Source organism: Camarhynchus parvulus, chromosome 5 (assembly GCF_901933205.1).
Source record: "Camarhynchus parvulus chromosome 5, STF_HiC, whole genome shotgun sequence".
In the NCBI taxonomy this organism is placed as follows: domain Eukaryota; kingdom Metazoa; phylum Chordata; class Aves; order Passeriformes; family Thraupidae; genus Camarhynchus; species Camarhynchus parvulus.
This window is the reverse complement of record NC_044575.1, coordinates 21,036,436-21,048,812: the sequence shown is the minus strand read 5'-3', so window position 1 is coordinate 21,048,812 and position 12,377 is coordinate 21,036,436. Positions and strand designations below refer to the sequence as shown.

Here is a 12,377-nt window from a genome sequence, read left to right as displayed (position 1 = left end):
AACATGAGGGAAGCACCAAGAGCTCCCAGCCAGCAACCAGAGCAGCCACAATTCTATTGGCAGCAGCCTGGTCTCAGAGCAACTCAAGCTGACCACTGGGCTCAGCTGTATCTTCAACATACAGTTCCATAATACTACCAAGTTTCCCTTCTGTTCCACCAGCACTGGAATTCATATGACCAAGCAGACTATGGAGCATAAATAGCCCCAAGGGACTAATTTTCTGGAGGGTACACTCCTTAAGCAGATCACCACACAAACAGACCAACCTCAGTGCCAGTATAAGGAAGAAAGAAGCAAGGTAAGAGCTCTCCATCCACTTTCTCCATACCAAACTTTTACATCAGAAAGCCATGATGTAAAAAGACACACTCACTCTTGTGAACAAAGGCAACTCATTTATAAGCTGACACCATGTGAGAGTGTCAGCAAACTGATTCCAGTGCAAAGGAACATGAACAAGGCTCTGGAGGTTAAAGTGAACACCCAAGGTGAAGAATCAGTCCACCAAATGGAGGGTTCTAGATCAAAATCTAGGAACAAACACCAAGTTGAGGAGCCCCAAAAGTTTTGCCATAGATCTGGGTCTACCTGGATGAAAAGACTGAGGTAAAGAGTTTGCATCAGGACAGGTAACTTGCCTTTAAGCACACCTCTGTGAGTTGACAGGAGTACACATCCCTTTCTGCCATGCCATACAAACACTGGGTTGGACACGCAGGACCACTGAGGGCAGGAACAAACTGCAAGACATCCTAACTCTCATCCCTTGTTCAACTACAGGCAGGGTAGCAGCTTCTTCCAGCAGTGCAGTGACCCTTTACTGCCCTATCTTTGGTGCTTCTCCCTCCTGTTAGAGAGCTGACTCATGCACCATATTGAATCCACACTCTGGGGATGGAGAACTCTTTGGCAGATGAGACTGAGACAGCAGGAATACTGGGCATATACACCTCTTTCAAGAAAAAAAAATATGCAAAATAATAGAGAATAACAAGTTTATAGATTAAGCACCTTGGCTGGCAGGATAAGAATCCTGGGGAAGGGAGTAAAGGGGCAGAAAGCCTAGGGGAAACCAGTCTTCCAGAGACTTCAGAACAATGGAAAAGTTTTGGAGAAACAGATCAGCCAGTCACAGAGGGACTGTCCTGTGAAAGCAGGACTTGTTGGAATAAGGATCCAGTGATGAAGTAGAGTGTGGGGAAGAGCAGCATGCAAGCATAAGCAAGTGTTGGTTGGGTAGCAGCAGCTGCAGAAATAGAAATATTTCTCTGCCTTCTGTTTTCCATATCTATATGTATCCTCACACACATCTGCAAACCTCTCCATGTAAAGGCAGGGACCAGATACCTTGTAAGGAGACCAGACTCTTTAGTCCCTGCACAACAATATCCTCCCATCAGCAACAAAAACCTTTGTCCCATTGAGCTTACCACCTCCCATTCCCCTTCTCACACTCCAGCTTTTCTCCCTTTGTGCTTCTGTGGTAGCCTTCCAACATACATGAAAATCCTGTGGAAAAATTGCTGTGATTAACAGCCCTAGAGCTGAGCTCCTCAAGTCTGCTCTTCTTTGTCTAGTAAGTACAGAGCTCTTCAAGAAGTGGAAACACAGCTGTCCCTCTGCATGACTGATGGAATACACCCCTCTGGAACACGTGGCTCACAATTGCTTAAGAGGACAAAATAGAAGGGAGGTGTAAAAACAGAAAAAAACAAACATGCAACCAAAACAAAATCTGTACAGTCAACCAGACAGCAAGTTCTGCATATATACACACCATGCCTGAAGCTGAGCCACTCAACTGTCTTCCACAACTGACAAGCAACTGAATCATAAGAGAAACACAAGAGAACCCTCAGGAGAGAAAGAAGCAGGGAGGGTAACAAAAATGGCAAAAGAAGTAGAAGAAACAATGGAACAGGCACCATTTTCCCTGAGGCTCAGCTTCTGGACATCTCAACTCCAGTTTTAAGAACTGCTAAACAAGAGGTTTTTTTCAAAACCTACAACCAAACCTCAGGCTTTTAGGTGTCACCATCTGCTGCTGAGGGCAATAGAGTGAATTAGAAGCTCAGTAGGAAATTCTGCATATAGCTCTCTTCCCATGTTAGCGGGAGATGCTTCAATTGTGGAACAGGATTTCAGCACTGCTAATGACTCACTCAGTGGGTGATGGTGCACTGCTCTAGACATTAATTCCAGGAATCTGGGAACTTTCACAGATTTCATTGATTTGAAAAACAATATATTATTTTAAGGTTAAATCAGGAGTCAAAAATAGCAAATTTAAGGTAGAATTCTTTTGTGCAATTAAATGTAATACAGGGGAAGGAACTTGAATTGCCCTAATTCTAGCATTTTCAGATATTAAGGTACTCAATCTGAAAAATCTTTGGCTTTTCTCTAAGCACCCAGGTTTTCCAAAACTTTTCAGTAAGTGAGCACCAGAAGTCATCTGAAGCAAGAAGTAGCAACTTAGGTAAGTGATGAAACCATGCAAGCCCAACATATGTTTCACCGTCTAGTTACAGAGTTTATCCCACATTTTTGTTCATATACAGGCCTAAAGAATCACATTTGGCATTTCTGTTAGAATAATCAGGAAAGACACTTTCTTACTGTTATCCCTTCCATAGCAGAGATGGTCATCCTCACCCTATGGATTAGGAATTAATATATTCACAAGACCAATAACCATGTATTTCACACACCTACCAAAAAAAAATTCCCAGGTGGAGAACAGTACTGGAGTTTTCCCAAAGGACACTCTCAGCTTTGCCCTCAGGGCCTCCTGCCAGCTTACTTGTTCCTTACACAGGATTGCATTTACCCAACTGGCAGAAACACCCAGCACAATTCCAGCTGGGACTTCCTTGCTGAAGACACTCCCCACTTCTACACAATGCCTTTCCTTGCTGTCACCAGGGCACCTCACAGGTAATCTTCCCAAAGTGAGGGAAGCATACTCACAAAGAACAAGCCAAAAAAACTGGAACATGGTATTACTCTAGATTACATCCTTGTGTAAATTCTCTAGTTTTAAGTAACCAGTTTCCATTACAAGTATTCCTACTTTAAAACACACAGAAGACTGGGAGAATGAGCTAGCTTAAAATAAAACAGCTATTCATCCCCAGGCTAATTAATTGTCAAGCATTTCCCTCTCAGGCTGTTTATCAGAGATGGGTATTCTTTTCACCTTAATGCAAACATCTGTCCTCCACTCACCATTAGCTGTTTTTTTAGGGTTTTTTTGCAGGTGGAAAAACCATACTAAAGCATTTAACCCTCCTCCATAGACATCTCTCTGCTCCTGCAGATAAACAGGGCAAAGCGCGTTCATATTCTGAATCAAACTGCAGAGCTGCAGATTATGAGCTTGGTTGATGCTGAGGCTGCTGATGCCCACTCATGCCACATTTAGCGTGCTGGTATGAGCCAGAAGGGAAGGGCTGAAGTCCATCAGCTAGGACACCGCAGAACTGTGACTCTGGACATCTGGGCTCTCCCTCTACTTTTCTGACCAGAGAGTGTAAAAAGGAGCACATAATGCAGTAAGTGTTGAGCAATCCTACTAAGTGGAGGTTTTAAACGGTCAGCAACATCATGTGCAAATGAAGACACCTGAAAGAAATAAGCAAGCACCAGAAAGAGAAAAATTGTAGAAAACAGCAGAGTATGTTCATTACTTTATACTGTCTAGGAAGCAGGACTGATTTTAGGGTATGTTAATAGCAGTAGCCTATGTAAAAAATATTAGAGAGCCTCCCTGACTCACCAAGGTCTCTGAAGGATTTACAGCCCCCTCAAACACCACGCAGCATGAGCTGCCAAGTCTAGAGAAGCAGGGTCAGAGATCCCACTTCTCCTGGACTGGTCTGGAAGTTTGCTCAGTCCAACAAAGCACAGGCTGAAGGGATACGCTGACAGAAGAGTTTTAAATTACAAGCTATGAGTAGGACTGATGACTGAAGGCAGACAGCTAAAATTTTACAAGAGAAAATTTAGGATGGATACTTGGAAATATTACATGGCAACTAGGAAAAGAAAAAGCCATACACATTGGAGCACAGTACTCCAGAGAAGTACAGACAGGATTAGGACACTTGACACTTGCATCAGACTGTTCTCTGAGCCACTCTTCAGTGCAGTAACCCTTCAGAAGCAGTTTGCAAATAACCATACAAAAAACAAAACATACTCTGAGTTCAGTCTGCACATTTCACTTAAGCTGTCACGATCACAAGTTAGTTTACAAGCAAGCTGGCATATTTTCACACATTCTTAACATCACTTTTCAGGTGCCATGCTTTATTTCATACAAGGGCAGCGTCCAGAATTGAGAACAAGGCCAGAAAACCTTCACCGTGGACCTGAAGTGCTGAAGATGATAAATCCCTGAATAAGTGATTCAGCTGAAGAACTAAAGATAAGCAAAAGCTCCCCCCAAAGCTCTGCACACACCAGCCAAGCACTCCCGCGCAGGGAAAATGGGAGCTGGGCAGAGACTCTCCCCTCACATCCTGTAGGGAGAGCAATGCTCAGAGAGGTTGAAACTCCCTTCTGCTCCACCTCCCTACCAACTACACCCTCATCACACATTGCTCCAGGGTGGCTGTTGAAATCTGCATCAGTGACTTGTGACATGGTCTCTCAACTGTTTATCACTGCACATTGTGAAACACATGCAAAGCAAGACTGCACTTGTTTGTGCACCCGGGACTGAAACTTGCTTGCAAAAAACTAAGAAGCTTTAAGGCAACAACCATTTCACTTGATGTTAAGGAGTCTGAAAAACGACACTGACTGTGTCGTTAGCACCCGATCAGCAGTGAAGTGAATGTCCTCTGTATGGAGTTCTTAAATTGTAACTAGAATATTTTACCATCTGACTTACGTCATTAAGGATACCTCAGGAACTTTATAAGGATCAGGGTCTATTTCATAAGACACCATTTCTAGGGACTGCAGAAAGCATAACCTTACAGATGGAATCTAAGTCAAACCATTTAAAAGCACAAAATCCAGCTAGTCCTCTTCTTAGACTTCTTCCTCTTGACATAAGCATCACATCTTTTTAATTTAATAATATTATCAATAAGGTCTGATGTATAGTTTGTTATTATCTCAACTTACTAGTCAACAAGAGTTTGGGAATTGCCCCTGTATTCTTAGTTTTTAAAAGACCTGACTGTACAGACACAAAGAAGTATCTACTCCACTGCTCATGTAGCCAGTTACATACATTTTTCATGCCTCCCTCAGTGGCCCTGATGCACAAGTTGCTATTTTTAGATGCTGGATATGCATAGCCCTTATTAAGTAAAAGAAGCCAACAAGAAGGCAGAGAGGGTCACCCCAGCTTTGCTACTGCTCCAAGTTTTTGTTAAATCTTTACACAGGGAACGAATGGTTTAAGACTGAATAAGGGGGTTTTGTCTAAAATCAAATTACAGAAAGTTAGAGGCGGTTGAGAGCACCATCCTGATTAACGACCTCTCACAAATTCTTTTTTAAGAAACCTAGAGAAAATTGTCCACATTTAGTTAATTTTGCATGTTAGTGAATAAACTCCAAGAAGCTTAATTAAGGCAAGCTCATCTTCACAAACCTTTGTTGGCCCAAATACAACTGTACAGCTGTATTCACCACATGAGAAAGCATCACCACTAGCAGATATCTTGTAACCACTAAATGTACAATTAGTCAACCATGACTCTATCAAAGGTGCTGAAGATAGAGGAGAAGAAGTGGACGCTTTTCTAAGACACTGTGAGGCTTGAAAGAAAGCAGGACTTTTCTTCAAGTGTCATATGGCAAATCACATAATCAAAATAATTTTGTTTCCAGTTAACACATTGCTTCAGCTACAGAAAATTGGGGGGGAAAACCCCCACATCTATTATCAAAATATTTGCAATGTTGAGACAGGAGAAAAAGAAACAAAAAGTTTAAGTATCCACACAACCAAGACATTAGATGCTTTAGAGCACCAAATCAATCCAACTTGCACTGCCCATGTGTTTTGAACATACAAAGTTGATTATCTGCATACACTGAACTGCTCTGATTACACAGCTGACCCTGCTCCAAACGGGAGGTTGGACTACAAGTCTCCTGAGGTCCCTCCCAGCCTAAATCACCATAGGATTTTGAATTCATTTTGCCAAGTTACTGAAGGGAAGGAGAAGAATGATTTCATGTTTTCCTGCAAAAGAGGCGGTTTCCTAAAATAGGAGACACGGCAACTCTCCAAATGGGAGCTGTAACAGCAGCAGACAGCTCCCAGCTCCAGACACTCTGTACTCCAGAATACACCCAATTTTCAATGGCAGAGAAGCAAGGTGGCTGCCTGCCACTGCCATCAATGGGAGAAGAATAGGACTCTCATCCAACCTAAGGAAATACAACTATGGATCACACAATCAGCACTACCAACAGATCTGTCTGCCTAGAGGAAGGCAGGGGAACAACCACATCTTTGCTGTATTCTTGGTGAATTCAGAATGACCCCTTAGCACTCTGGTCCTGTTGAGGCTGTGGTTTATTTAGCTACATTGTTTTTAAATCAAAGGAACTGTTATTCTTATCCTCTTTTACCAACTGGTGAAGCACATTAAAGGTAGAACATTCAACCCAGGAGTTTTCACTGTATAGTCTCTCAAGATGCACCCAGAAATCTCAGACAGAAAATACAGAGAGAAAAACCAGAACAGCTGCATACAGACCTTCATACATAACTGTGATTGTAGAAAAACTAACTTTTTGTCAAAAGAGGTGCTATTTCAAGTAGTACAAACCTAGTGTTTCCAGAGTACATTACCAGTTCAGACAGTGGTCCCTCCTCCTCACATCCCCTCTTTTTAAATACCAGTAAGTTAGACCAAGCATAGACAGAAGCAATTGCATATATGCATCCAAAAAACCCTCTAAGAAAACAAGGAAAAATTTGCAACACAATTTCAAGTGTGCAGAAGAGTTAGAGGGCAGTAAGAAGTCCTTCCAAAAGGACTTGTGTTTTAGGGGTTTTATAAAGTTGCTCTCTAGTTGTGCACTAAAAAGAATACATTGACACAATAACTACAGCAGCCAATTAGCATCAAAACCACTGTTTTTTAAAGTATCAGAAAAAAAGGAAATGCACTTCTTCCTACAGTATGACTTAGTAATTTGCTAATCAAGGTGACCCAACATATCTGCAGCTGTGCCTCCATCTTCCTTTCCAGCCTGCCCAGCCACAACATACTTCAGGGCAAATCACCCCAGTGCTTATTCAGACTAAGACAACCTCTCCTCATTTCAGCTGGAGACTACAGCAGCTGTCCCAATAAAGCAGCATCCCACCTGCATCAGCTGCACACAGAGGACACACAACAGCTAACTCATGATGGCCACATGTCTTCCTACAGTGACAGCAGGCATCATCTCACCCCATTTCTCCATTCTCCTTGACACTGTAGCAATGCTCCCACTTCAGAGCAGAGCAATAAACACAGAATTTAGCTGTGTGCCAGTGCTCCTCTTCCTCCCTGCCTTGGACATCATGATCTTGGCAGAGAAAGAACAATTTCTGTGAGCAGCCATTGGCCACATACAGTGGCCCACTGCTGCCTGCACTTGCTCAAGACAGTGACAGAGGACATTTGCACTGCAGCTCTCTGGATGTTTGAGGATGGGACTGTGGGAAGATCTGCTGTTTACAGTTTGTGGTTCCAGCTGATAAGCTGGCATTTGGCTCAAGCACTGCAGACTTCCATGCTTGAAACAATGCAAAACAAGCTCAAGTGGCCACCAAGACTTCTGTGATGCACCACAAGTCAGCAGGCAATTGATAATGCAGTAATATATTCAAAAACAATATTAGAAAGTCAAAGAAGGTTTGGATGTCCTGTGCCAGCCATATCTTTAACAGGTGTAACATTTCTCCAGCTGAAAGGAAGACCTGGCCCATAGTTATTTGTATGTCAAGCTGTTACTTATCCAAGGCACGGCTGCTGCACTTCAAGCCTGTGCACACAGGACTCATGACATGCTCTGGCATTATGTATGCTGCGAGTAGCAGTGCTGCTTTACTGGTGTCTCACACAAGCAGATATTTAACTACCCAGGCATGTGTTCACATCTAAGTTCTGTGCTGGCTGCAGCAGAGGTTATGGGGGAGCACAGTCATAAGCCCAGCAATCAACCTGCAGGGCTGCTCTGCCTACCTGGAAGCAGCTGCAGCAGCTGAGCACCTGATGCCCTCCTACTCCCCTTGAGGAAAGGAAATACCTTTTGCAGCCTTTTAAACTGTTGTCTCATCTTAAACTCACACCCCTTACACACTACAATTATTTTTGTGGCCCACCTTATCAATTCCCAATCAAGCACAAAACTTGCCCTTTCCAGTAACGGATTTGAAAATTCCCTTGGCCTGACCTGTTACACCAGCAGAGAAGCCCTTTCTATCATCTCATCATTACTTAAAGGCCAGAGTGGCAGCGGCAGACTCGGACGGAAGAAACTGACCCCAGAGTGGCTCCTATAACCAGGAATCCAAGTACTGAGAAAAGTTAGAGCAGCCTAGCACTGAAATTACCCTGGTAATAGCTCAGCTGTACTTCCACAGCGCTCCTGTATTTCGGGGATGCCAGCTAAATGCTGCCGCCACCCCCTCCCGGCCACCGCTACTGTCACCCCCTCCACAGGGAGGGCCACTCGTGCTTCAGCCCCTTCCCGAGCGCGGCCCGGGACCGAGCTGCAGGAGCAGACAGAGTCGGCATAAGTTTCGCGCCGCTCCGCTGTTCTCCCGCCGCTCTCGGCAGGGCTCTTCCCTCGCCCTCCAGCACAGCTCTTCTCCCTGGGCACCTGCGGCTGCCGCCGCTCGCCCTCGGGGCTCCCGGTGCCGGGCAGGGGCCGCGCGGCCTCCGCTGCGCCGGGAGCGGCCGCTCCTCCGGGGGCGGCGGGGACGGGGCGGGCCTGACGTCAGCGATGAGGTGCGAGGCCGGCGCGGAGGGGGCGGCGCGCACCGACCGGCCGCGCTGCGAACTGCGGAGCGGCCTCGGAGCCGCGCTGCGCGCCCGCCCGCCCTGCAGACACCAAGTTCACACACGCCATGCCCGCCCGCCCGCCCACAAGTCCCAACAATCAGCGCTTCTCTCAGGATGGACCCGACCGGCGTGCTCTGGCCCCGCACGTTTCGTGGGGAGCTTGAGAGCAGCTCCCGGCTCGCCGAGGGCCCACTCGGCAGAGCAGCGGAACCCGCCGGTCCCTCAGACGCTGCCCCAGACCAGCCCACGCCGGACCCGGCTGTCGCCCCACGGGCGCTCCGCCAGACTGCCCCAGTCCCCCCGAGGGCCCGTCCCCGCTGCCTGCGTCCCCCTCCCCGCCAGGCCGAGGCCGCTTCCCCGCGAGGTCCCTGCCCCGGCCCGGGGGTCACCGGAGAAAGAGCCGCGGCGGGGGCGGCCGGGACGCGCACTCACCTGCCCAGGCGCCCAGCGCCGGCCCCACGGCGGCGGCGCCGCTACCCAGCACCCAGACGCGGAGCCCGGCCAGCAGGCGGTACGAGGCCAGCGCCGCCGCGTAGAGAGCGCCCAGCGCGCCCACCCAGTAGAAGAGGCCGGCGGCCGGGAGCGCGGCGGGAGCCACCATGCTGCGGAGGCTGCCGCGGTCGGACTGAGCCCTCCCGGCCACCGCCGCCCCGCAACCGTCACGGCGCCCGCCCCCGCCCCGCCGCGATTGGCGGAGGGGCCTCTCAGCCACCGGGTAACCCGGCAACGCGGCCGGGCCCGCCCGCCCTAGGGCCGCCCGGCCCCGCCGCGCCGGGAAGGGGGGGGCAGGCAGCGAGCGGCCACACGCCCCCGTACTACTTGCGGCCTGCGTCCCACGTGGTCGGCACCGCTCTCTTGCCGCCATTGGCCAGTGAGCATGGCCGTCACCCGGCCGCCGCACTTCGATTGGCCCCGCCGCCCAGGAACCCCGCAGGACTGGTGGAAGACGGGGCCTCCGCTCCCGCCGCCACTGACGTCATATGAGCCCATTCATAAAATGCTCAGGCTCCGCCTCGCACTCGACTATGTCCCTCGGTTCCCCTCCCCCAGCCCCGCACTGCGCTCGCCCACGGAGCCGCGCCGCGATCGCCACGCCACGGCACGGCGCGGCCCGGCACGGGTCCGCAAAGGGAGGCCGCACCGAGGAAAGTCCATCCCGGGAAAAGAGGGGCTGAGCACCACAGCCCAGCTGCCACTGCACCCCACGCACCGCGGGGCTGGCAGCGCTGTCCCGTCTGGCCGGCCTCGATCTGTCTTCCCCGAAAAGATCCAGGGGCAACGGAGGCTTCCTGAAATATTTCCCCTGAGCTGCCCACTTGTTGTGCCATGCCTGGACTTGCCCTGCCCCGTCGCCCTTCACCTGCCCGCTTGACACGATCTCACTACCAGAGCCCCTCTCACGGTGGGGTTAGGAACGCCTTGACTTGGGAGGAGTGTAGGAAACACCTCTGAAATGCCACACACCCCAGCAGTGGCTCCTTCCGTGGTGGTGAAGGGCACAAAGCTCCGCCGCCTTCTGTCCCACCTCCAGCCACTTGCTAGGGCCATGCCACCCGTACTTCACTTACGGGCCCGGGTTTTTGCCTCCCTCCCAGGAGGGAGCCAGGGGCAATGGAGAGGAGATGGGGCAATGTAGGCTGTGGGAGGCTAAAGCCCTGAAATAGCTCATAGTTGAGATGTATTGCCTCAACAGGCTAAAACGGCAGGAGTGGCTGAGGAACATGGAAAATCAGCGGCAATGTGGTGTGAGGTGTGGGTCAGTTAAAACGTCAGAGACCAGTTGAGGTACAGACGACTGCTGTTTTTAAAGGCAGCCCATTGCAACTTTCAGTGCCAACATTTTTTTTCTAGAAAACTAGTCTTTTATACCACTTATTTGACAATGACCTTAGTTCAAGCAGTAAAAAACCTTCTCTCAACTAGGTTTTTTGAAGATCCACATCCATCTGAGTTATTAATGACAAGTAGTCTTAATGTTGCCTTTCTTTTCTCTCCTGGACTGGCAAATAGGTCATACCCAAATCCAGCCACTACTGCTGAAGATCTCCAAGCTGCACCAGCTGCCAGGCTGCAGCCATGTTCCCCTCATCCACTCCTTTGTGTTACTTGCCACACGCCATGTCTATGGCAGAGAAGCCTCCAGGAGCCTAATCTGCCAAATCCTGGCACACCTCAGGCCTGGCCTCCCCTTGCAGCTCCGCCGCTGCAGACCACTCATTGTAAACTCAATGGATTTACAAGTACTCTACAGTTTCTCTTTCCTCATCTCAATTCCACATTTCCTAACCTTTGCCTGCTTCAGACTTTGGAAAGAGCTGCTTGAAGGTGGCACCTTAATTGTAACAGGTAAGCTGTGTGTTGCAGGTACCGTGTGTTGCAGCCTGGAGCCGCAACCTGACCATGGTGCCATGTGAATGCAGTTAGAACCACTACTGCCACTTCACAGCTCTCATTCAGAAACAAGACACACTAGTATGACACCGACTACCTGATGCAAAGAACTGTGCATCCTGAGATACCCGAGGCTGCACACTATGACCTTTTGTCTATGTTAAGGGAAACAAGACCAAAGAAATCAAATGAAAACTTGCCATGATAGGTTTATCACTTTTATTAGTCTAATAAAAACAAACATTTGCTACATTTCCTGCTGTTAAATACATATACACAAAATAGCTTTTTCACTCAAAAATACATAATTGATAGAAATCAAATTCATAGATTATCTGTTCATAATCTACTTGTGGAAAACAAATTCATAGTGGGATTCAAATTTCATTGGATTCAAAAACACTGCACTGATGTCAATTAAAGGCATGAAAGTACTATACACTTTGCAATGAAAAATTAGTCAAGTCACTATCTTATTGGCTGACCTATAACTTAACAGTTGATTTTTAGAAATTAATCTTTATCATAAGCAGTGGTATCAAACCTAATAGGAAGGAATATGTCACAGGATTTTGTCCTATTCCACAACAGGGAGCATCCATCCTTCCATCCCCATGGTGAATTAGTTCACCTTTTTTTTTTTTTTTGTCAATCCCTCATGAGAGGTGACACTGCAGAGGATCCAGGTTTTCCTCCTGCATTTTTCCCAAGACAGCCCACCTATTGCTTACTGGACATCCCTTTTAGAATAGTGTGATATGCTAGGGCTAATTCCTGCAGGTATTACACAAGGAAAATCCTTATAGGCCTCACCAAGTGTGTAGTTGACATAACACCCTCCAAAGACAGGACTTCGATTACAAAGAAGTGCAAAATGCTGGGATAATTTTCCTCTTGTTCCATACCAGGCTTTCCTTAATTTTTAATTTTGTCCATTGGCTGTCACAGCAGTTC

At 47.8% G+C, this 12,377-nt stretch overlaps 1 protein-coding gene across 1 annotated transcript in view; it reads right to left on the bottom strand.

Annotated features, from left to right (window-relative positions):
- The window catches only part of HSD17B12 (hydroxysteroid 17-beta dehydrogenase 12), an 83,423-nt gene extending 73,526 nt beyond the window's left edge, over positions 1–9,897 (bottom strand). The window contains 3 exon segments of the mRNA XM_030948774.1: positions 9,465–9,638; positions 9,641–9,788; positions 9,790–9,897. Coding sequence (XP_030804634.1) covers positions 9,465–9,638; positions 9,641–9,788; positions 9,790–9,897 — 430 coding nt within the window.
- Between the last annotated feature and the right edge of the window lie 2,480 nt (positions 9,898–12,377).